At 41.7% G+C, this 27,040-nt stretch overlaps 1 protein-coding gene across 3 annotated transcripts; it reads right to left on the bottom strand.

The window, feature by feature from the left end:
* Window positions 1–46: 46 nt before the first annotated feature.
* LOC101741943 (transcription termination factor 2) lies at window positions 47–26,756 on the bottom strand. Of its 3 annotated transcripts, XM_038020342.2 has the most exons (19): window positions 26,400–26,756; window positions 25,119–25,214; window positions 24,633–24,698; window positions 23,658–24,436; window positions 22,333–22,668; window positions 19,885–20,100; window positions 19,553–19,682; window positions 19,356–19,466; window positions 17,728–17,928; window positions 16,866–16,979; window positions 15,715–15,914; window positions 14,311–14,517; window positions 13,306–13,497; window positions 12,544–12,682; window positions 10,915–11,099; window positions 10,245–10,419; window positions 9,915–10,078; window positions 8,266–8,423; window positions 47–1,161 (listed from the first exon to the last, which is right to left on the bottom strand). In XM_038020342.2, the coding sequence occupies exons 1-19, from the start codon at window positions 26,560–26,562 to the stop codon at window positions 1,002–1,004; spliced, it is 3,792 nt and encodes a 1,263-aa protein (XP_037876270.1). In that variant the 5' UTR covers window positions 26,563–26,756; the 3' UTR covers window positions 47–1,001. The 3 variants fall into 3 exon arrangements, with proteins under 3 accessions (XP_037876270.1, XP_062532020.1, XP_062532021.1); XM_062676036.1 differs by lacking the exon at window positions 24,633–24,698 and having other exon boundaries at window positions 26,400–26,713; XM_062676037.1 differs by lacking the exons at window positions 24,633–24,698; window positions 25,119–25,214 and having other exon boundaries at window positions 26,400–26,713.
* Window positions 26,757–27,040: the final 284 nt, after the last annotated feature.

Raw genomic sequence — 27,040 nt, forward strand, 5'->3', positions numbered from 1 at the left:
AGAAAAAAAGGCGGACAGCGATGGTGGTGACAAACATAAAACACAATTTTATTTTAAAGTAATTTAATGTATAACAATTCACATAAAAAATAGTTATTATACAAATTCAACGTTTTTTAAAACACTATCGCTAACGTACGTGACTCGAAATCTTCACTTAACAAAGACCCGTCGAATACAAACCGAAAGCAATTATTCTGGAATTTTCGAAAATATTAATAACAATTGAGCGTCATCATATTTTATTTATTTAAAAACGTCGTTTTCTATAGGAATGTTTTTTTTTATTTATTACCAAAAAAAATTCAGGCCAATCCGCAGACAACTTTAAGCGTAACTAGCACACACATTCGGGCTATAAGAGAACCGGATTATAAGGCACCATTTTTCGACGACAAACTTCTTAACTATTTCTCAACTATCTGTGTGCTTAGTGCCGAGTTTTTTAACGTTTTCGATAGCGTAAAAGTTAACTCGAATTTGTGTGGAGTTCGAACGTTTGCCTGCGTTTGCCGCTAGGGGCGCTGTTCTAACTGCATACAAATTCGTGTTAACTTTTACACTATCGAGAGCGTTAATAAACTCGTACTAAGCACAGCGCCTTTAGCGGCAAATTTAGGCAAACGTTCCGACTCCATAGAAATTCGAGTTAACTTTTACGCTATCGAGAACGCCATTTTTTTATTGCTTAGATTGGTGGACGAGCTCACAGCCCACCTGTGTGTTAAGTGGTTACTGGAGCCCATAGACATCCACAGCGTAAATGCGCCACCCACCTTGAGATATAAGCTCTAAGGTCTCAAGTATAGTTACAACGGCTGCCCCACCCTTCAAACCGGAACGCATTACTGCTTCACGGCAAAAATAGGCGGGGTGGTGGTACCTACCCGCGCGGACTCACAAGCGGTCCTACCACCAGTAAATAAACTCGTACTAAGCAAACGGGTTCGTTGTGTCGCAACACACAAATTTTATTAATGTCACATCGTGATATTCGCGCGCTACTGCTGCTGCCCCATATTGAAAAGCATCTTGAGATCCTCGATGGTGAGTTTCGAAGCGTTCGTGTTCTTAGCGCCCGTGAGCACGTTGTCGGCCAACTCCAGCTTCGCTTCTTGCAGCTTCCTTATCGATTGCTCGACGGTGTCCACGCACATGAACCTATATTCAAAGTGATTATTCATTTATTTTTGACTATAGACGCGACGGTTGCATACCCATTTTCCAATCAATTTTTTTCATCTATACTAATATATAAATCTAGAGTGGTTTTTACGGATGTTCCGTTATAACTACTGAACCATGCATTCGACTGACTTGAAACTTGGTATCCATGTAGAAGATACATACATGTACTTAATGGATAGGCTAATATTTATATGAGTGTTCGACTCCCTACACCAGTTGCGGGGGCGTTTGTGATGAGAATCTTTGTGGGGGTGAGAAATAATAATGTTAATTTTAAATGCCCAGCGAAGCGGATGGGTACGGGCTAGTTTTTTATATGATCGAAAGGTTACTGGTAGTCCGGAGCCTTTCCAGTTACACCAGGACAGGTGAGCGAGCACGGCCTCAGCCAGGAGGGATGAGATTTGCTAACAGCTACCCGATAGCCTCCGAAGGAGACCTAACAACTCAAGAGCAGCTGCTTCGCGGATGAATCTTCTACCGGATCGGAATCGCGACCCACTAAGAAGATCCAGCGAGAAATTCAGCGAGCTGATACTTAGGTTAGGTAGCACGTCGATTTTTTTGTCGACTTCGACGAGTACGGTTACCAGAATCCCAAGTCAACCAATGTACCAAACAACGATTTAGTCCTTAAAAACCCACAGAACAAAATGCTTCATAGATTTTGAAAAAAATACGTAATTATTTTACCCTAAAGGCGAATAAAGTATTTTAATGACGACGAATACTTCGTTTACATTTATTACCATGTTTTTTTTCCGATAAAGTGTATTATTATTATTTTTAATTGCTTAGATGGGTGGACGAGCTCACAGCCCACCTGGTTTTTTAAGTAGTTACTGGAGCCCATAGACATCTACAACGTAAATGTGCCACCCACGTATATAAGTTCTAAGGTCTCAAGTATAGTTACAACGGCTGCCCCGCCCTTCAAACCGAAACGCATTACTGCTTCACGGTAGAAATAGGCAGAGTGGTGGTACCTACCCGCGCGCACCAGTAATTACGCAAATTATAATTTTGCGGATTTAATTTTTATTACACGATGTTATGCCTTCACCGTGGAAGTCAGTCGTGAACATTTGTTGAGTACATATTTTATTAGAAAAATTGGTACCCGCTTGGGATTCGAACACCGGTGCATCGCTCAATTAGGTAGTAAAAAAAACAACAGCATTCGGACCGCCGCTCTACCGAGCAAATATCACACACAAACACACATATAGTTTAATTTTACATCAGTCTTAGGAACCGCAAAGTTATCCCACATAAGATTCATTAAGTCATTATGAGCCACCAACAAGCCCCAATAATGGGACCGGCGAATGACTCAATTAGTTCGAATTAGCCAGTGAAATTGGCTTAAGGAATGATTAAAATCTTTAGCCAAATAGTTGACACGCCACACGTAATGCTAATAAAAATATTTGGCAACGGGCAACTTCTCCGAGAGAGAGACACCGAGCACTTGCCGTCATTTGCTCGTGTGACCAACATTTACAGTTTATAGGACACTTTTTTTTTATTGCTTATATGGGTGGACGAGCTCACAGCCCACGTGGTGTTAAGTGGTTACTGGAGCCCATGGACATCTACAACGTAAATGCGCCACCCACCTTGAGATATAAGTTCTAAGATCTCAGTATAGTTATACCTACCCGTGCGGACTCACAAGAGGTCCTACCACCAGTAAAACCCACGTTTGTGATATTAAATGTTTGGTAATATACGACAAAGGGAAGATCTTGCACCGAGCGGGTGATATTGCTCGGTAGACCAACGGTCCGAATGTTGTTGTTCGGAACTTGTATATAAGGAAGCTTATCCTGAAAATGTCGTAAGCGAGATCCAGGCATCTATCAAATGTCTTGTGATTTATGATGGCTACCCCCGCCCCAAATAAAATCTGCATAGGTGGCGCTTTCCTTTTATTATTCTCGGTTAGAACACGCATTCACACGTCTGGTGATAAGTAGTTGCTGTAACCTCGGATTGTCGATAATCCTATTCTCACGGATCGTTTGAAACCTCTGGGTCTGCGAAGGGACTTCGGTTCCCTCTGTATTCCATGGGGAGTGCTCTGAGGAATTGTTCGAGATGATACCGACATCCACCGGAGTAGAGTTCATCCATACTACCTGAAGCCACTACGTTCATCCACAGTGCGTTTCCAGAGATCTTTTTTGCCACGTACCATCCGGCTATGGAATGAGCTCCCCTCCACGGTGTTTCCCGAGCGCTATGACCTGTCCTTCTTCAAACGAGGCTTGTAGAGAGTATTAAACGGTAGGCAGCGGCTTGGCTCTGCCCCTGGCATTGCTGACGTTCATGAGCGACGGTAACCACTAACCATCAGGTGGGCCGTATGCTCGTCTGCCTATACGGCAATAAAAAAAATAAAAAAACCTGGAAATCAGATTAGACGAACACCGCTTATAGACATTCTTATCATTCAAACGGCAGCTTATAAGTCTCGTAATAGAACGGACGGATTCACTGTACCAGTATAACCTCTTGTTTAGGTATTTATTTTTACACATTTTACAAAAAGTTTGACGCTTATTTTACCCGCTTTCAAAATAAATAAAACGATAAAATCAACGAACTATAAACTATTTACGATCATGTAGATATCTATCGATTTATCAGCCTACAGACGTCCACTGGTAAACACAGGCGTTCCCCAAGGCTCGCCACAAAGATCGGTCCTGCACTAATTGCCGCTGGATGCAATTAGTGGATGCAATTAACGCGAACCTCAATATGTCCGTCCATCCATCTTGTAGAAAGCCTACCCACGCTACGTTATCCGGTACGAGATCGCCTCTCAAAGTTTTCGTCCCTAGCGGGCATCATGTATAGACATCAACTTTACTGATGGAAGGACCTCGCGTGAGTCCGCACGGGTAGGTACCACCGCCCTGCCTATTTCTGCAGTGAAGCAGTAATGCGTTTCGGTTCGAAAGGTGGGGCAACCGTTGTAACTATATTGAGACCTTAGAACTTATATCTCAAGGTGGGTGGCGCATTTACGTTGTGAATGTCTATGGGCTGCAGTAACCACTTAACATCAGGTGGGCTATGAGCTCGTCCACATGCCTAAGCAATAAAAAAGAAGAAAAAAATACGATTTCAAAATTTGAAACTACCTACTCTCGAACCTCTGTAACGTACGGATATGTCCAAACACACGTAAACTTTTGGTCACCTTAATCTTAAACCGGATATAGGACATTAGCGAGTTCGCATTGTTCTGTAATACAGTTGTGTATTATTTACGTATTTACCTTTTGCGTGTATTTTTGTGCAACGTACCCTCGAATTACGTCCAAAGTAATAGAGCAGATGTCATTCAGTTCTATAAGAGAATAATATTTCAATATTACGTTAAACAAATGTTTTACATTGAGACCGAGTGTGATATTGTTACTGAAATACGTCATTTCTGTACATCGACTGCCAATAAATCGAGGAGTAAAAGGCTATTTGGTTTAAGCGACATTTTAGCAGCTTTACAGAAGAGTCACTTACAATACCGTCTTTACCATAAGGGCACACCATAAGGGCCCCGAAAGACCGACAATTTCTCTCACACGTTTATTCTCAAAACATTTTTGTCGGGCACATCACACTTTTTTCACAAATCAGTAATCAGAAGGTATTTACAAAGCATATACTATGCCTATAATAGAAGATTTTGCTCAACAGAAATCCCGAAAACCGTTATCGAAATCGTAACCAAAAAACCAGTCTAATTCTATTATCTAATATCATCAATTCTAAATCAATCAATTCTAATATCATTAATGACATATTATATTATACTGTATTTGATTAAGTATAATAAATGGTCATAGTCAGTAATTTTTATTTATTATAATTAGCTTTTTTTACTTTCCAAAAGGGCCTCAAATTCTTGTGTGCCCAAGGGCCCCATCCTAGTTTAAGACGTCCCTGGCCACTTATAGTATAAAATTAGGAAAAAATATCATAACAAAAAACTTTTTCACCTATTTGAATGGACTAAGCTTAACTGAAATTCAATTAAAAACATCGAACTGTTAATCCTAATACCAAATAAAACATACCTTTAACTACAAAGATAAATGTTCTTACTGGAGGTAGGACCTCTTGTGAGTCCGCGCGGGTAGGTACCACCACCCCGCCCATTTCTGCCGTGAAGCAATAATGCGTTTCGGTTTAAAGGGTGGGGCAGCCGTTGTAACTATACTTGAAACCTAGAACTTATATCTCAAGGTGAGTGGCGTATTTATGTTGTGGATTAGGAGTGGGTAATATCGGTTTTGCCGCGTATCTAATCGTATCTATATATCGAGGATCAATATCGGATATTGAATCTATATATTTTCTGAATCTATATATTGATAGATGCTAGTAGATTTTCTCGATTCATGATATTTGAGATTTGAAACGATACGCTGATATAATATCGTAGTAGTTATAGATTTAAGTCAACGTTATACGGTTGGTTTTCTGATATCAATTTATAATATGATCTTAAAGTAATAAAAAGAACATGAAAATAAAAATATCAAAAAAACTTTCCTTCATGCTTTTACCAGGCTTTTAGGACTGGCTACATTATTTTCAGTTTTTAGTATTTTGTGTCTTAATTTAAAATTACAAAATATACCAAAAGAGTGTAGATTTCAAGTTTAATACAAACACAAGAAATAAACTCAATTATTTGGATTCAACTAAAAATAGAAAAATGTGTACTTTAAAAATCAAACACAAAAAACTTTTAAGTATTTATAAACACTTGTCCAAAAATTCTAGTTCAAGGTCAAAGCGCGTGAAACTAAATTCAACGATGCAAAGAGGCTATACTGCATTCAAGTTAGGGTCGAAAGTTGAAACTTCTTTCCTTAATTGTATCCTGCTGATACGCTAAGAATAATCTACAGACATATGGACTTAAATATAAGGTTTACAATTGTATGGATAATGCCTGTTTCTGTTTCATTCATCACATGATATCCCTATCGTGCGCTCACTCACTCTGGCCGATTCGATACGAACCAAACGAATATTGCTGATATTAACGAATCGGTACGATATGCCGATGCGCATCACATCGAGCAATATCGTGTATCGGCTGATATCGATACATAGATTTCGATTCACGAATCGGTACGATATGGCGATGCGCATCACATCGAGCAATATCGTGTATCGGCTGATATCGAAATATAGATTTCGATTCACGAATCGGTCCGATATGCCGATGCGCATCACATCGAGCAATATCGTGTATCGGCTGATATCGATATATAGATTTCGTGCGGGGCGATATCGGATTCAACGATATTGCTGCGATATATAGATATTGAATCTATATACGATTTATATCACCCACTCCTATTGTGGATGTCTATGGTCTCCAGTAACCACTTAACACCAGTTGGGCTGAGCTCGTCCACCCAACTAAGCAATAAAAAAAAGTTTCCCTGTTCACGCCTATACCCTCATTTAATGTTAATGGTGGAAAGTTATTTAGTTTTTGTTTACTTATAAGCGGAGTAAATTGTCCCTTACGGTGCTTCTAGGTACCCCAAGCACCGGTCATCGTCCTCGTCGAACCCGTCGCGTGCGACGAAGGGCTCGGCGAGTACATTAACCCTCAGACACAGCCCACTGAGTTTTTCGCCGGATCTTCTCAGTGGGTCGCGTTTCCGATCCAGTGGTAGATTCTGCGAAGCACTGCTCTTGCTTGGGCCAGTGCTAGCAACACCTCCGGTTTGAGCCCCGAGACCTCACACCTACACGCTGGGGTAACGCTGAAATAGCCTCAAGGCTAGCCTCAGCATAGGTAATAAAAAAAAAGATCCACGCGGCATCTCGAAACGCGAGATGTTATTATTGTTTTCATAATTTTATATCATACAGCGTGATGCGTGCGCGGTCCAGTCGGTTTGACGAATTGCGGGTCAACGACCTCGTGTCATCAACCCTGCGGCGCGGCTGTCTCAAAGAGAGCCGCCGCGGGACCGGGGGGGGGGCGCTCTATTGTGACGCTCCCAACACACTTGTTGGTCAACTAACTTTCGTTTAGTTTTCGTAAATAGATCATATTGTTCGACAGTTACGGCCTAAGGTTAAGTAAACATATTTCATCTTTGAACACTTAATATGCTAATTGCATATTATTGAGAGAGAATCAATGTAAATACTAGAGTCAAAATATTGACTTGGTAGCGCAGTAGTTAGCGGTTCTGTTGCGCCGAGGGTCGTGGGTTCGATTCCCACATCGGGCAAACATTCGTGTGATGTACTATGTCAGTCTCTGGTACCCACAACAAATGGAATCCTAATTTGGGGCCGGATGACTGTGCCTGATTTGTTCAGAGTTATTTATTTTTTTTTAAAATGAAACTTTTATTACATCGTCTGAAACTTTTTCGTCTGTGTGTTGCATGTCGCGTGACGGTCGGCCGCGGAGTAGGGATAAAGTGAAAGGCGCTCGTCAGAGCAGCCAAGGCCAATATGGCGACGCCTATAGTTCGCAGCAGCTGACCGTGTAGTGTATATAGACTATTACTAATTTGTGCCAGTGCTCCACGCTATTTTGTTTTTGTTTTTTTTTTGTCAGTGTTTAATATAAATGTTGTATATCAGAGTTAAATGTCTATCTATCTTTATATATAAAAATGAATTGCTGTTCGTTTGTCTCGCCAAAATTCGAGAACGGCTGGAGCGATTTGGCTAATTTTGGTCTTGAATTATTTGTGGAAGTCCAGAGAAGGTTTAAAAAGTAGATAAATATGAAAATGCTCGAAATTAAATAAAAATAACTATTTTGTTTTTCCTTTGATGTGTCCCCGTCGGACGGATTCCTTTTGTTTGTTTTAAGTTTATTTTATACAAAAGCTTAGGTCTTTTATTTATCGATTGAGGCACTACGAAGTCTGCGGGATCAGCTAGTAATGTGAAAAAAAGTTTCTCTTTTACCGTGGTTTCATAAAACCACACAATCCTTTATTATTATTTATTTATTACTATTCTATACCAAATAAAAAGTGTGACTAATATATGGGGCAGCTAGTTAGTTACCTGTAAATGTGCACGGTCTTATCTTGGCCGACGCGGTAGACGCGGTCCTGCGCCTGCTGCTCGAGCTGCGGGTTCCAGTGCGGGTCCAGCAGGAACAGGTGGTTGGCGCCGCACAGGTTCAAACCCACGCCCCCCGCGCACAGCGACAGCAGCATCACCTGAGCGAACAACGTTACCGTGTCATCATCGAAGAAAGAAAGAAAGAGGGATATTTTTGGTCTATATCGACAGAGGAGTAAAATGATAGTACAGTAGATTGGGAGGAATAGAGACTTAGAATAGGGACAAATTTGGGATGTCACAATACTTTTGTTGAGTTGTTAGAGATTAAACTTTGTTGAACTGAAAATGACTTTTAATTAGTGTTTAAAAATATTAAATAGTTTAATTTAGTCATCAAAGTTTTTTTAAGTCATTAAAGATATTAAAAAAATAATTAGCTAAAGTTAGGTACCTACCTAACAACTAAATAGTGCCAGCCCTATCGAAAAACTCTATTGTCCCCATACATAGCCTGATTCACCCCAAAATCAAGGTGAATCGGGTCAAGCCAGTTTTTTCAGTTTTTGTGTATATTTTGTAATGAACTAGGAATAAAAACACATCGTATATAAAAATTTAGCCTTCGGAACCACTCTAATCTCCATTTTATTACTATAACTAAAAAAAACGTTAAAAATCAATGTGGAACTTAAAAAGTGTCCCGATTCTCCCTATTTTACGGTACCATTAGTTTCAAAATATAAGAAAAAAGGTAAACGCTCCCGCTCAGCGTCACGCTGCGGACCCCATGGCGGGGGCTGCCCCCCTACTGTATGAGCTGGTCTGCGTACCTTGACGGCACTGTTGTGGTCGTTGATGGCGTGCACGAGCGCGGGCCGGGCCGTCACCGGCACGCTCCCGCTCAGCGTCACGCTGCGGACCCCATGGCGGGGGCTGCCCCCCTACTGTATGAGCTGGTCTGCGTACCTTGACGGCACTGTTGTGGTCGTTGATGGCGTGCACGAGCGCGGGCCGGGCCGTCACCGGCACGCTCCCGCTCAGCGTCACGCTGCGGACCCCATGGCGGGGGCTGCCCCCCTACTGTATGAGCTGGTCTGCGTACCTTGACGGCACTGTTGTGGTCGTTGATGGCGTGCACGAGCGCGGGCCGGGCCGTCACCGGCACGCTCCCGCTCAGCGTCACGCTGCGGACCCCATGGCGGGGGCTGCCCCCCTACTGTATGAGCTGGTCTGCGTACCTTGACGGCACTGTTGTGGTCGTTGATGGCGTGCACGAGCGCGGGCCGGGCCGTCACCGGCACGCTCCCGCTCAGCGTCACGCTGCGGACCCCATGGCGGGGGCTGCCCCCCTACTGTATGAGCTGGTCTGCGTACCTTGACGGCACTGTTGTGGTCGTTGATGGCGTGCACGAGCGCGGGCCGGGCCGTCACCGGCACGCTCCCGCTCAGCGTCACGCTGCGGACCCCATGGCGGGGGCTGCCCCCCTACTGTATGAGCTGGTCTGCGTACCTTGACGGCACTGTTGTGGTCGTTGATGGCGTGCACGAGCGCGGGCCGGGCCGTCACCGGCACGCTCCCGCTCAGCGTCACGCTGCGGACCCCATGGCGGGGGCTGCCCCCCTACTGTATGAGCTGGTCTGCGTACCTTGACGGCACTGTTGTGGTCGTTGATGGCGTGCACGAGCGCGGGCCGGGCCGTCACCGGCACGCTCCCGCTCAGCGTCACGCTGCGGACCGCCATGGCTGACAGCTGCTTCTCGACCAAGTGAAGAACACTTGTCCATTGTGACACGATCACTGCCTTTTCACCTGTTGAAGTTGACGTTAGAAAATTTAAAATTGTTTTAAGATAAGTGTTTCACAGGATATAGGGATTATGGTGCTAATTGTTATTGATTTTTTTTATTGCGAATTGGTAAACTTTTTGCTATAAAGTTATTTGCAAAGAACTCTACACAACCCAGGGGCAACTGACCTGGCTTAGAAAATACATTCTCTTTGAGACACTCCATGACAGCGTTGATCTTTGATGAAGGCCTGGTTAGTTCGAACACGGGATTGTTCGGACTCAGGACAGACCTTATGGCTTCGGCTGCCGTGGTGCCTTCCTCTTGGACACCTTCGGATTCATCTTCATCGTCTTTCGAACTCTGCGAGATGTTTATATTTAGTTGAGAGGTATGTAATGAAAATCAAGTATTATCAGCGACTAAAGACAGCAATAGTTTAGAGTGAGAGCGCATGATCGCTGCCGCCATTTTCGATTCGTTTCTTTATTGGCACGGCTTATACTGGGCTGATGATTAGCTGGATTAATTATTATTATGGCCTGTCCAAATCATTCTAATAGCTAATGACTCGAGTAATGTGTGAGTGAGCAGTAACTACTGGTGGTAGGACCTCTCGTGAGTCCGCGCGGGTAGGTACCACCGCCCTGCCTATTTCTGCCGTGAAGCAGTAATGCGTTTCGGTTTGAAGGGTGGGGCAGCCGTTATAACTATTCTTGAGTTCTTTAGAACTTATCTCGTCATCTCAGGTGGGTGGCTCATTTACGTTGTAGATATCTATGGGCTCCAGTTACACTTAACACCAGGTGGGCTGTGAGCTCGTCCACACATCTAAGCAATAAATAAAAAAAAAGATACCTCCTTCCGGCTGTCCTCGAGCGACATTTTGTTGAGTTCGTCGAGCAAGTCGTTGCCGGCCGGGTCCGCATCGAGGTCGGGCGCGGCGTCGTCCAGCATGGCGGCTATGAGTCCGCAGTGGCAGCACACTTGCCGCAGACGGAGCAACAGGACCAGGATCTCGTGGGACTTGACCGGTTTAGCACCTTCAAATAGAGTTCATTTTTCCCTAGCTCATCGTTGGTAGCCAAAGGGGCTATTACAATTTCATGTGGAGGGGTAGGTGAGCTCATGGGCTCAACATTGCATTGCTAACACTGGCCCTAGCAAGAGCAGTGCTTCACAGAATCTACCACCAGACCGGAATCGCGACCCACTGAGAAGCTGTAGCGATAAACTCAGTGGGTTTTTTTTTCCTACCTAAGCTGATAGCCTTGAGAGGGTATTTCAGCGTAACCTTAACTAGTAGGTGAGCTCACGGGGCTCAAACCTGACGACGTTGCTAACACGAACCCTAGCAAGAGCCGTGCTTCGCAGAATCTAGTTAGAATCTAGATAGTTTCTCGCCGGATATTCTCAGTGGAGAAGATCCGGCGAGAAAATCAGTGGGCGGTGTTTCAATGGGTTCTAGGGTATATGTACGTATTTGTTGTTAAGCATTTTTTTAAATTGAGTTTTAATATACTTCTCTTTAAGAATAGTCTGTGACGATAAGTTGATTGGGATGTGTTGGAAAATTTTAACTTTGATATAGATATGTGTTTATAGCCGAGCTATCGAAGGAATATTATTCCAATGTAACGTCTCAAAGGAGCGTTGGATTTATGCAGTTTGTTTGTTGAGATAGACACAAAAAGAATCCATATTTCAATCAGTATTATAAAGACCATTTTTGAGAAAGAGAGAGAGAGAGAGAGTATTCTTTATTGTACACCAAAAAAACAAATAAACAGTGCGATACATTAAATACAAAGAAGTACAATTGGCGGTCTTATCACTAAGAGCGATCTCTTCCAGACAACCATCAGGTGGACAAGAATCATTTGGAAACGAACTACGCGCGGTGTACTAATATATGTACACATACATACATAGACATATCCGTAAATATACATACAATTAATACACAATGTAATATAATAATAATTATTAAAAAAATCGGTTGTCTGTAAAGTCGGTTTACTGACGATAGTTGAACGTGACAATGTCATAAGAAAATACTGATGGAATGGTTTCATTTTTCAATTATCGCAATTATTGTTGCTATAAACAATTGACACCACATTCACTTTTCACTGAACTTCATACTTGACGAAAACATGCAAATGTATTATTGTATAGCAGCTGTCCACGCGGATGCATCGCTCACTCAAGTAGGAGAGAGACAGATGTCGAACGCTGCCGAACGCGGAGGCCGATTGTGCCTCTTTGTCGCTCGTTGCGCGCTCTGGCTTGCACTTCAAGCCTTAAATGGAACGCATCAGAGCGAGGTAACGCCGCATGAGTCGTGTTTTTTCGTGCGTGCAGCCGGCTCCATCGAATTATAAGACGTTGTCACGTAAAAAATTCATTTATTAAAAACTATTTTTTAAGGTGAGAATAAAGAAGACATTCCACATTATCACCATTGTTTTGTAAACATGAACATACCCTGTAAGGCGATCATTCTCTTGTGCATCTTCGCGTACTCCGAGTCCTTGTCGGGGAGAGGGGCACCAAACTGCTCAGAGTTCTTCTCAGCGCGCTGGTGGAGGAACTGAGCGAACAGTGTCTTCGAGAATACCAGCACCTGGACAAATTTAATAAATTTTTTTTTTCGGGTGCTTTGTCTTGCAAATTAATTAATTTTCATTTTGAACACTTATAAGGTTATAGCTACTATGCATTTAGGACTATTACATGATCAGTAGTAAATTGTGAGTTACTTAAATGATACACAAATTCACAAATTGGAAGAATAAAAGGCTAAACCGCTTCAAGCCTCAGTTCGGACTCAGTGAGTCGGGACTCAGGACCAATCATCTATACATATAAATAAAATTAGTGTCTGTTTGAAATAACCGCTTTTTACTAAATGCATATAATTATATATACAGTACATACACCAAAGTAACATTTTTTACATTTTTTGTCTGTCCGTGTGTCTGTTTGTTCCGGTTAATCTCTGGAACGGCTGGATCGGCTGGACCGATTTTTATGAGACTTTCACTAATAGGTAGCTGATGATATAAGGAGTAACTTAGGCTACTTTTTTTAGACTAGCTTCGCCCCGCGGCGTCACCTGCAGTTATTGTCGTACCGCGCGCAACATGGCATGGGACTGGCCTATCAATAATAAAATTTAATGTTTCCGAAGCGAAGCGAGGGCGGGTCGCTAGCTATGAATAAAGTCATCATTCAGACTGATCTTGCCTTTTGGTAAACATTCATCTCGTTCTTGGAGAGAGTGACTTGCTGCTCGTGGGTGTGGCGCTGCGGGAGACACGCCAGCTGTCCCTTCTGCTGTAATTGCATCTTCGTGCGCCGCAGAAGTAAGCAACGCATTATGGTGCTTAAACGTTCCTGCCCTCCCAAGCTCTTGTTGTCGATCCACTTCTTCCACATCTGATGATAAAGACTCGACAGTAATGAGCACGAACAGTGAGAGTGAGTTACACGAGTTACCGGTGGTAGGACCTCTTTTGAGTTCGCGCGGGTAGGTACCACCGCTCTGCCTACTTCTGCCGTGAAGCAGTAATACGCTTCGGTTTGAAGGGCGGGGCAGCCGTTGTAACTATACTGAGAACTTAGAGCTTATATCTCAAGGTAGGTGGCGCATTTACGTTGTAAATGTCTATGGGCTCCAGTAACCACTTAACACCAGGAGGGCTGTGAGATCGTCCACCCAGCTAACCAACAAAAAAAAAAGTGTGTGTGCACAAGTCACACTCGGTAGAAGTGAAACTTATAAAAAATAAACATAATCGCAAGGGTCAACCACTCTGCAGTGCAATGGAGCAGCCTCACCCTGGGGGAATCACCTGCATGATCACAGTATCCCTAGGCCAGGTAAGTATAATTTAGTAAGAGAAATACGAGAATGTCTATCAACTGTGTAACATCTTGTCACCGCGATTCAGGAATTGTTGAATTTATGTGCAGCGACATCTGCTAATAACAAACTAAATAGAAATAAAAGTATCTCGGGGCGCTCAGAGAGCCACGACAGCGTGCACGGACGTCAAAAACACACTGAACTAGTAGGGGACGCGAGACCGTGTGGAGCGCTTCATGATTTATCGGCGCCGCTCGGACCCACTTCGGCAAGCCCATCGCGGCACACTTATTTTTTCGTTTCGTTTCATTTCGTTCCATCAAGTTTGAAATCACACCCAACGATTCAAAAAAATAAAAAAAAACGTGGTACGGGACACTCACGGACAGGTCGTCGAAGGGCGAGCAGCGCAGGAACTGCAGCAGCGCGAAGAGGTCGAGGTCCTTGTTGTGCACGGGCGTGCCGGAGAGCGCCCAGCGGCGCGCGGCGGGCAGCGCGGCGGCGGCGCGGCACGTGGCCGACTTGTGGTTGCGGACCGCGTGCGCCTCGTCCAGCACCACGCGCCGCCAGCGCACGCGGAACAGCACGCCCTGCGCACAAGCGCCCTTACTGTGTCGCCCCCGCCCCGCCGCCTCAACGACATTGTGAGACACTCTGTAGCTACTACTACTACTTGGAGCCACTGCGGTCATCCACAGTGCGTTTCCAGAGGTCTTTTTTGAATGAGCTCCCCTCCACGGTGTTTCCCGAGCGCTATGACATGTCCTTCTTCAAACGAGGCTTGTGGAAAGTACTAAGCGGTAGGCAGCGGCTCGGCTCTGCCCCTGGCATTGCTGAAGTCCATAGGCGACGGTAACCACTCACCATCAGATGGGCCGTGTGCTCGTCTGCCTACAAGGGCAATAAAAAAAAGCTTTACGTAGTATTACGCCAGTAAGAGTAACGCCATCTGTCGCCGAATAGTCGAACGAATATCGAAGGACCTAGTAGCATCTAGAATGTTCGGGAAGTACAGCGGAAACTACTACTAGAAATGTGTGGAATGTTCTCTTTAATTCTAGGGATGAGGTATCTGCTATAAAAGCGTTGTAGAGATGGCACGCAGTCAGTCAGTAATCGGAACTACTCGAAGCGAAACAGCAAGAAGCGAATTGAGAGTTTTAAAGTATTTGTTCAGTGTTTTAAGTGTTGAATACAGTTTTAAATTGTACTTTGGTGAAATTTGATTTATCCCGAGCCCCAGCCCGTAACAGTAATATCCAGTAAACTAATATTCGTGACTATGATCATACCATTATTATATAAGATTCGTCGTGACGTATTGCATTCGACCAAAAGCACTTTACATTTTTTTTGCTACTTAATCATATTTTATAAACGAAACAGCATTTATAATCATAATTCATTTACACTCAAAGCAACGTCACGGGAAGTAATAAAATTTTTCAAATGCAATGAATTGTCAGTTTCCGAAATTCACACAAATAAATTTTAAGCGGAAAGAGAATCGCGTCACGCTCCATCCATCTTGGAGTAGGTACCTAATAAGAGTTTTTGGTTTAATTAATTATATCGAAATTCCCTTCGGACTTGTCGAACTTTTTTTCTTTCTTAACTTATCTGATAGCCCTGAGATTCTACTATCAGTGTGTTTAGTGCGCGTTTTTTAACGTTTTCGATAGCGTAAAAGTTAATCCAATGTTGTATGCAATTGGAACAGCGCCCCTAGCGGCAAACGTAGGCAAAGACACAGATCGGAGCCGGGTTAGTTAGTAGTTGCTGCTGACCTTGTCGTGGTCCCGCTGCAGGATGTTGTAGGTGGTGAGCACGAGGTCGGCGGCGGCGAGGCGGTGCGCGTGGCGGGCGCGCGCGGGCCCGTGGTGCAGCGCCACGGCGAGGCGCCCGCCCGCACAGTGCTTCTCCACCTCGCCCGCCCACTGCTGCACCAGCGACGCCGGGCACACCACCAGCGTGCCGCCGCGCACCACTGCACACAAACAACACTTGTAGCACATCGTCGCTGTCCAACCAAAATCTGCTATGTGCAAAATTTAGTGGTAGGACTTCATGTGAGTTCGCGCGGGTAGGTACCAACACGCCGCGTATTTTTGCCGTAAAGCAGTAATGCGTTTCGGTCTGAAGGGTAAGGCAGCCGTGGTAACTATACTGAGATCGTAGCACTCATATTTCAAGGTTGGTGGCGCATTTACGTTAAAGATGTCTATGAGCTCCAGTAACCACTTAACACCATGTGAGCTGTGAGCTGTGAGCTCGTCCATCCATCTAAGCAATAAAAAAACGAAAAGAAAAAAATACATTTACGATATTTTATTAAAATAAATTTAAATGGATCATTGAGATTATTTTCTGAAAATAGCTGCATAGATGCAATCGCTACACGAACATCAACTTATGCCATGTATATCGGACTGGTGCTTTCGATATCAAGGTTTGTTTCTTTTTCCCACTATGAACTATCATTTGAAGATAAACGAAAAATAGCATATTGCTGGAATTAAGCTAGAACAAAGAATGGCTGAGGCTTTGTCGTGAGCTCATTGGGAACTGACGGCATTGGGGCAGCAAGCAAATTCCGACCAAATTACTAGCAGCTCAAGATTTAGATTTATTCAATGAATTTAATATGCTCTTTTATTTCGTTCGACACTATCCCCGGATTCAAGATGCCTTCATTTATATGTGACTAGCGACCCACCCTCGCTTCGCTTCGGAAACTGTAATTTATTATTGATTTCTCCACTATTTAATGGAGGTTATTATACATATAAACCTTCCTCTTCAATCACTCTATCTATTAAAAAAACCGCACCAAAATTCGTTGCGTAGTTTTAAAGATTTAAGCATACATAGGGACAGATAAAGGGACAGAGAAAGCGACTTTGTTTTATACTATGTAGTGATATGAGTCGACACTCACACCTGCTGTCCCCGGGCCGCTCGTCGTCGGAGTCGTCATCCTCGGCGCTGTTCTCCTTGTCGCTGACCATCAGCGCTATCATCGTGATGGTCTTGCCCAGACCCATGTCGTCCGCTGAAATGGTTAACGAAGGTAAAATGCAATGAAAAATAGAGTATAGAGACATTGCTTTTCTCATTTTTGGGATTCACAAGGAAATTATTAAACAATCGATCTAGTATTAAACGGTCACCATAACCCATTTATTTCGCAATATGAACGGTGCAGTGTAAGCTTGCACGGATAGGTACCCACATCCTGACTACCCAGTCACGAGGCTGCCATGCCACTCAGTGCGAGGGACACAACAACTAGTTCAATCAATTGAGGTAGGTTGCTCACTTAACACCCAGTGGTCTGTGAGCACGTATGCAATATTACAAAAGAATAAAATTTTATTTCCTTTCCGGTTTGCTGATGCATTCTAGAGAGAGAGAGAGTATTCTATATAGAACACAAAAAAAAAAATGCAATACAATAAATGCAAAAAAAGTACAGTTGACGGTCTCCCATAGTCACAGCCCAGTGAGTTTCTCGCCGGATCTTCTCAGTGGGTCGCGTTTCCGATCCGGTGGTAGATTCAGCGAAGCACTGCTCTCGCTAGGGTTCGTGTTAGCAACACTCCGGTTTGAGCCCCGTGAGCTCACCTACACACGTTAGCTGAAATAGCCTCTTAAGGCTACCAGCATAGGCAGGAGGAAAAAAAATGGCGGTCTTATCGCTAAGAGCGAGATCTTATAGCATTCTACGTTAACTTTTGTATGAGACAATAAAGATAATGTATGAACCCGAGATCCTCCGGGTCCAGCGCCAGCGTGAGTACCTAGTATTCCGGCCGCCGGTCGCTGCGTCTCCCTCCAGTGCAGCCAGGCCAGCGCGTGCAGCTGGTGCGGCATGAGCTGGGAGCGCAGGCCGCGCGGCGGGGCGGCCAGCTGCGACTCCGGCGGGCAGGACGCCAGCGACTCGTGCAGGTCTCGGAGCCGGTCCAGGATGAGGTTCCGCTCCGCCATGTGGCTCGCCATGGCTGCGCGGGAGTCGCATGTTAGGGTATGCCGCAAATAATAATAAAAAATCGGTTGTCTGTAAAGTCGGTTTACTGACAATAGTTAAACGTGACAACGTCATAAGAAAATACTGATGGAATGGTTTCATTTTTCAATTATCGCAATTATCGTTGCTATAAACAATTGACACCACATTGAGACAGATGTCGAACGCTGCCGAACGCCGAGACCGATTGTGCCTCTTTGTCGCTCGTTGCGCGCTCTCGCTTGCACTTCAAGCCTTAAATGGAACGCCTCAGAGCGAGGTAACGCCGGATGAGTCATGTTTTTTCGTGCGTGCACTTGGCTCCATCGAATTATAAGACGTTGTCACATCAATAATAAGTCTCGGGTATTTCTGGTGGATATCACCACTCCCTACGACGAGAACCTCGTGCGCGCCGAGGCAGATAAAAAGACCAAATGTCTGGACCTGGCGCACGAGGTGACCGACATGGAGAGGGTGGTATCTACGGAAATAATCCCGGTAGTTGTATCGGTGAATAGTTTGGTCCCTAAAAGCCTCTCAAAACATCTCGAGAGGCTTGGTCTCAACAAAAAGCCGGTGGTGGCCCAAATGCAAAAAGCAGTCTTGCTTGACAATGCCCGTAAAGTCGCCGGTTTCTCTCCCAATAGTCCCTAACGCTCCGGCCGATTGTTGCCCACCTCGCCGGAGTGTGTCCTGCCGTCTTCTCAGGCGAGGCAGTGTTTAATACACATAATAATAAAATCATTTATTGCCTTTCACATTAAATAAAATAAAATACAAATAAAAGAAAAGCAAAAAAAACGACGCCCCCGTACGTAATTTGTTATGATAAAATAACAACTTAACACTAATCACACCAGCACTGACTGGTACCTATTTCTACCATAACGGGTATACGAAAATGATTACTCAAAATAAACAAAACAAAACAATAACAAAAATAGTATAATAACTGTAGATTAATTGGCAAGAAAATATCATAAAGTCAAATGTGCAAAAGCAATAAGATGATATTATGTTGAATTTTCAATCCAAAAGTTCAAAATGGGTCATTTGACCCGTTATGATATGTTTAGTATTAAAAATAGCACTCTGCGTGAGAAACATTAGTTTTCTGACCACAAATGTTTCTCTCAAATCGCTAAAGAAATATTTAAGACACAATTATTTAATAAGTTTATTTTTTTATTTCTTAGATGTGTGGACGAGCTCACAGCCCACCTGGTATTAAATGGTTACTGGAGCCCATAGACATCTACAACTTAAATACCGCCACTCACTTTGAGATATAAGTTCTAAGGTCTCAGTATAGTTACAACGGCTGCCCCGCCCTGCTTAAGTTAATTTTAGGCAAGAACGAAGGTGTACTTTAAGGTGTCGTCATTAATAGAACCAGATGAGTTCACAAAATCCGGTCACCTTGTTTGCCGAACATCCGCGGCTGCACGGCGATGCTGGCCTTCTGTATCTCTTCCCAGGAGAGCCCCTTCTCGAAGCCATCTTTAGCTATTTCCTCTATTGTTGGATTCTCTAGAAAAAAGATATTTTTACCGGATTTTTTTATTAGAAGGCCGGTTTTACGCTAATCGCCAAAGCAAATATTGCACTAAACTGACCAGGCTCGACCACCATGTTGGCGACCTTGTCTCCCTGGCGTCGGATCTCCGCCTCCAGTCCGGTGAGACGCTCGATCAGCTTCACTCCGCCGTCCGGCAGCGTGTTCACCTCCACTTGTTGCAGAAGTCTCTGGGAACACGCACAAAACTCAGATTACATGTTGCAATTAAAACCGATACGAATGTAACAAGTAATATACAATTATCGCCTTAGTCTGAGAAAAGACGGGGTTTTCTATGTTCGAAACGGGCAGGCTGGTGGTATCCCTCTCTATGGCAACCCCCCACCGGTCCCCCCCGCCGACACACAGTACGCGGCGCTTTGCCCTCACCTTAACATTATGTAGATCCTCTTTCAAACTATTTAACTTGAACAGCTCATTCTCCCGGATGCTTTTCTTGACGTAGACGACGCCTTGGTTCGGGTAGCTGGGCGGCACCAGGTACGACTTTATGGTGTTGTCCCTGGACTTTTTCGGTGACTTGTCCGCTTCGTTTTTGATTTTGGGTGATTTTTTTACGTTAGACGTTTTGTGTTCGATTTTCACCTGTGAGTATATTTATTTAATATTTTCATTTGCAAACGATGGATTCTGTTTTGAAGCACATATAATCATATAGTATCTCATATGCACAATAAAGTCGAAGGATATTTCGAATGATGCTATATTTCGACACTTCGGAGGCACATTTCTGCTATGATACAATCAACGAAGGACATAATATAGTGTTTCAGTATATACAAAAATTGGACATATGTTTAATATTTATTTACCAATAGCGGCGGCGAAGCGTGCCAATTAAATTATGATATCATTCAATGTCGTTATTAGGAAATGTTACACTCACACTGGTATTTGGACTTTTGGGCATTGTTTTCGGCATATTCTATGCGATATTACACATTCACGAATCAATAAATAATTAATATTTGTATTTAAAGCAAATAATATAAAATTTATCCTATTGAATTAAATAAATCGAATAGAAAAATTATAAAGCAAACATTGATATTGAAACATTTGGAATGTCTCACTAATATTTTATAGCTACCCTCGATAAATTTCATTTTTTCTATTGTCAGTTACTTATTTCATATTTAAATGTTGGCAATTCGTATAAGTAAAGGTATTCATAAACGGAATCGCCGGTTCTCAATACACTTTTATTTTAATGGTCAGTGGCACTAAAACTTGAATATATAGTGGCGATTTTTTAGCGGGAATACAACGCGTGATACTATGCAATTTGTTTTATTAATCAATTCAGTGTTTATTTTAATGTAAACATGTCATTATGATGGCTTTTTGACCGTTTAATTTGTGTAAAAGTGTTCAAGTTTAAAGAATTGAATAAAATTTGGTTTTTCTTTAGGATTGAAGGATTGGTGGCCCGGAGGCCTTTCCAATTTCAGCAGGACAGGTGGGCATGAGCATGGGCTAAGCCCGGAGGGGTGGGATTTGGTAACAGCTACACGAGCGTCTTTTTTAATTTCATATTTTTATTACTTAGATGGATGGACGAGCTCACAGCCCACCTGGTTTTAAGTGGTTACTGGAGCCCTTATGCATCTACAACGTAAATGCGCCACCCACCTTGAGATATAAGTTCTAAGGTCTCAAGAATAGTTACAACGGCTGCCCCACCCTGAAGGTAAGGCTTCACGGCAGAAATGCGCGAGGTTGTCCGAAGGAGACCTAACAACTCAACAGCGGCTGCTTCGCGAATATTATACATTTCACAAACATGATGTTTACCGTTTATGGTAAATACTTGGCTGTGTGTCTTACGTTCCCTTCGTCTCTCCAATTGGACAAAGTCTTCAACTAGTATTAAATCATGTTTATTTTATCAAATATTCGCTACTGATTGCTTGCCAAACTTTGCTTTGGTATAATATTATATAAAACAAACACGACTCGCACGCCACCTATACGTACTTCAATCAGCTAAACTTCAAGTATTGAAACGGACAGTCAAACAAAATCACCACTATTGTTTAGAATGTATTACACTAGGTATCCTCCCGTAGCTTCGCACGCGTGGATTATACTTTATAATATCGTCTGTGTTCCCTCAGAGAGTTCTACTTATTTCCATACCGAAATTCGTCGATATAGGTCCAATGACTCCAGTGTACAACGTAACAGACGGACAAAGCTAATTTGATATGTATAATATTAAGCATGGATTACATTAATATTAACATAAAGTTGAGGATCTTACAATTATATGTCTATCAGGTGCTTGTCTCATCTCAGAAGCCAAGTAGCTGTGTTCACTCCTAAACTTTTACTTCTTTTTTTTTTCTCCACCTTATCCCACTAGGTGGGGTCGGTACAGCTAATTTTTCTCTTCCACTCTCTGCTATCAGTCGTCATCTCAACACTCACTCCTCTCTCTCTCTCATATCGTCATTCACATACTCCATCCATGTCTTCTTCGGTCGACCTCTTCCCCCTCTACCTTGCACTACCATTTCCATACATCTCCTAGTCACATGCACTGTCCCTACTAAATATGGGTTATTGGATACCCCTATTCTGTTGGATTGCATTTGTATCTTTAAATATCCTTTGAGATACAGAGCTTTTATCGGAATGTTATAGAAGCGATTGGAAGCCCGTGGTCATCACAACGTAAATGCCGCTTCCTGTCTTGAGACACGAGGTCGAAGACCAAGCGAAATAGGCGGAAAAATTCCCAAAGTAATGCTTATCATGATATGCCAATCTGACCATAATTTTCGGATTTACTTAAAATTATAGAAGACTGCTCACCTCATCTTCATCATCACTGCTCAACTGTATCACTTCCGGTTTAGTATCAACAATAGTGACGTCGTCGTCGTACTTAATATAATTCTCCTTGTTTCCTGTTTCTTCGGTCGCCAGTTCACTTTGAACCTTATTCGTGAGACCTTTAGGAGCACTGGGTGAATTCTCGACAGATTCGATAATGACATTCGTAACGTCATGCAAAGGGGTTTTGATCGGTGAACAGCTGAGGCGAGAGTTATCGCCGTCTCTTTCTGGCGTCTTCACAGAACGCGATCCTTCTTTATTGTTTTGATTTTCTTCCTGCATCACATCACTATGTCCTGATATCCGGTGGCTCTGTATAAAAAACCTCAATTTCAGCAAAACTAGGCTTCAGATTGCATTGTCATATACGCGTGCGAACGAGAAATAATACCATATATAATATTTTTTTATTGCCCGTCTAGACCGACGAGTATACGGCCCACCTGATGGTGAGTGGTTCCCGTCGCCCATGGACTTCAGCAATGCAAGGGGCAGAGCCAAGCCGCTGCCTAAAATATGTAAATATATAAAATATAATGTGATTTTAACTAGAGACCTTGCTAAGAACTATATGCGCTACATTACATTAGTAATATATCAGATATCCTTTTGATGTCGAGAACAATTCTAGCAAGTGTCATGTGAATACGATAAATATGTAAACAGATAAACTAAAAACTAATTATTTACTACAATACTTGCACAGCGCGCGTCGTTGTCGGTGCTTAAATATTTGAAAGATAGGTAATAAGTTCGACTGCATAGTGTGTTTGAAATTTTCAATGAAAAGTCAACTTGATCCATTTGAGTATGGATTGAAACGTAAAAAGAAGGAACTAAAATTCTTTTTTGTTTTATTAAAATTAAATTCTCGATCATAATCACTGACACCTCTAGATTTGTTATTGACATTTTTCTTGTGAACGTGGGAAAAACTTTCCAATGTTATCTTTCCTTTCATACATTTCTTTACTTTCAATGTTAAAACAGTGGACAAATGGAGGAGAATAAGGCACTGAACCGTTTTTTTTGTTTGCCTATATTATATAAATAGTTTTTCTTGAACGCGCCATGTAATTCGAAGACAATCAGCCGTCTATTGTGCAACGAGTTTATTGACCCCGAACTTCATCTGACTTGAAATTGTTACAATGAGTTGTAGGCCTTCTGAATTGTATTTCTCAATCACAAACGATGATGATGATGATGATAAAATACCGAAAATCTTCATTCCTGCTTTGGTAAATGTTCCCCCTGGCCGGTATTAACTTAGCAGACTATCAGTAAACACATTTACTCACCTCATCAGATTGTATACAGTCAGATTCATCACTATCATTATTTTCATTTGGTATGAAGCCCATAATACTCTTCCGTGTTGCACGCCTAACTGCCATCTCATACTCGTCTGGACCATCTAAATCACTTTCACAGGCACTAGTTTTACTGCTCCATTTCTCATTATCATCAAAATCTAAATTAGATTTATCATCTATACTATTACCATGAGATCCGTTTTTGGGATCATCAACTTCTTGTTTTTGTTCATCGTCAGTCTCAGAACTGCTTTCATCGCTGACAATCTGTCTGCAATTCTTAAGTTTTCTAGCAGTGAATCGAATGCTGTCGTTCTTTGAAGGTGTTTGGCTATCGCTGTCTAATGTTTTATCATGACTGACAGTCTCATCGTTACTTTGTTTATTTTCACTATTACTCTTATGTCCTTCTATATCTAGGCGGGACACAGGTTCATCACCATCACTATCATATTTCGTTTCATCACTGCTGTCCTCTTTTTCTGCACTATCGCCATCTGAATTATCGTTTGACACATAGCCGCTTGCGTCTCGCATACTGTCATCTAGCAAAGACTTCCTCTTTATATCTTCAACTTTTATTGGCGTATCTTTTAAGCACATCTGTTTCCGGTGCCTGTTGTGTTCAACTGTTATGGAATTGTCTAAATCTGAATCAAACATCATACGTTTATTCTTGAGACCTTGAACTCTATTAGTTTGGTCTGTAGGTTTTTTTATTGATTGCGGACGGCGCGGCAACATTTCAGGGGAGTATTCTTCGTCTAAAAATTGAGAAAGGAATATATTTTTACTTATAACTATTTTAACTATAAGTATTAATTACTAATGAAAGACACAAATGTATATTTGCTCAACATTGGCTATATGGTCAAAGTGAAATAAGTAATCAGAAAAAGCATGGGATTATTATTAAAAATGAAATGAAACCCACAATTAATGAAACAAATGATTGCTTACCATCCTCCTCAGAAGAGCTAACTGCTGCCTCACTATGAGATGTTGTTTTGATGATTTGATTCCCATCTAGATGTTAATGAAGTTAATTTAAGCAATATGATAAGTTAAAAGTAAGCATTGAGTAATAAAGTTAATATTAAAATAATAATAATAAAAATAATGTTTATGTTTATAAACTGAATTGGGAAGATTCTCATTTTCTGAAGTATCATTCATTGAATTGGATTTAGTTTAACATAAAAAGAAATTGTCAAGTATTTAAAGATTTAAATGACACCTACACTGTTGAATGGTTCCAGATTTGTTAGATGAAGATTAAAATATAATGTAGATGATATTATTTTGTGAAAGGTTACAGCAATTATGAATGTTTATTTCTTATATCTGTATCTGGCAATTACCAAACTGTAGAACTGTCAATATTCTGGCACTAAAATACAGAAGATAGCTGTGGTATTATCATATATAGACTTTGTTAATTCTTACCATCATCACTGCTAGATATGATATGAGTATTGATAATACTTTTTCTGAGGCTTCGTTGGGAGTTTTTTTGCTTAGGTTGATCCTGTTGTGAATCATCTGTAAACAAAATAAATTTCATCCTGGTTTACTGAACTAGGAAATTGCTAAAGTATGAACAATGAATAACAGTATATCAGTTTGGTCAGCGTGAATCGTTTAAACACCCTAGAACTTCAGTTTTATTGAAATACAGAAACATTAAGTATCCAATGAGAATTTCTTTAATTTTTTACTTTTTTAGACAACTTCCAACATATTTTAAAAATATATCTTAAGACATGTATTTTAATAATAGAGTATAACATCTCTTCTTCCCTTTATATCAGAACATATGTCTAGAATCTTAGTGGTTAGCTTGAGACCAGTGCATTAGTTTTAACACAGAACTAGTTCTATACATATTAAGTTGTATACTATGTTTTTTTTTTCATTGAAAATTGAATAGGTATATGGATTTTAAACATATGCCAGTTTATACCAGACAGACATAAAAAAAGGAGTACATTTTTTATAATCTAAACCGAATTAATTCTTTATCATATTTGAGTATAACTTCATTCATCCAACTATATTTCGCTTTTAACTTTGTTTTCTTCATGATCTCTAATGAGTTTATCATTTTCATTGGCTAAATTCCATAAATAACTACTGATCACAGTCGTTTTGATACTAAAGAATAATAATATATTACCAAGAGAATAAAAAAAAACTTTCAAAATATTTCTAATTAATTCATAGTTTTGAATTTTAACATGTTTCAAATTTTTTTTCTATTATTTTAGGCTCATATCTGGTGTACTATATATTTACAAATGCATGATATTTTTGTATAAAATGGAGAAGATGCATACTGAGCAATGTTAAATTCTGGAAAATTAAAAGTTAAAATTAAATTAGCTTGCTGCTATATTCAGACAGCATTAAAATCGTATGGGTGCACTCAGAAGAAGCATATCTGCTAATTTTATCAACATAGCTATATAATACAGTCAAAGTGGTTCTACAAATCGTTTTTATTTATTGTTAATTTAGGGAATGCACTTAGAGAAATGTTATTGGTAGTTGATGTATGGCCAATGATCGGAGGCGCTGGCGGGACATCACAAGGAGTAAAATCATGTCGAATTATAATGGTCACGACCCTCAGCAGTGAGCACTGAGCATAGATTATACAGGAAACGACGCGAGGAGGAGGAGGATGTATGTTATTCCTTATTTTATTTTTCTACATTAGGCACTAACCTTCAGAGGAAGATTCTTCCGATTCGGGCACGAATGCTGTGCGGTTTGTTCCCTGCTTCAGTACAGCTTTCGGTTCCACTAAACTGTCGTCGATTACTTCGTAATCAGAGTCGCTTTCAACTCCGGTTTCGTCACGATACTCAAAAAATGAGTTCTCCATCATTTACATTGGCTAAATTCCATTAATAACTACTAATCACGGTAGTGTCCGTACTACAGAACAATAAAATATTATCAAGAGAACGAAAAACACTTTCAAAATAATTTGAAATTATTTCGTCGTTTTGGATTTTGACATTTCGTTTTTTTTTTTCTTCGTTTAGGGCCATCAGTGACAGATCTTATTGCTTGGTTATTAAATGGATTGAAGGAAGGTAGAAGACAATATTTTTCATCCATTCGAATATGTATACTAAAGATTTCTGGATTTAAGAATAATTAGGGACTTCGGTTCCCTCTGTATTCTGTACCGTATGTTCCATGGGGAGTGCTCTGAGGAATTGTTCGAGATGATACCGGCATCTCGTTTTTACCATCGCACCGCCCGCTACCGGAGTAGAGTTCATCCATACTACCTGGAGCCACTGCGGTCATCCACAGTGCGTTTCCAGAGATCTTTTTTGGCACGCACCATCCGGCTA

This window comes from Bombyx mori, chromosome 25 (assembly GCF_030269925.1).
Source record: "Bombyx mori chromosome 25, ASM3026992v2".
Classification (NCBI taxonomy): Eukaryota; Metazoa; Arthropoda; class Insecta; order Lepidoptera; family Bombycidae; genus Bombyx; species Bombyx mori.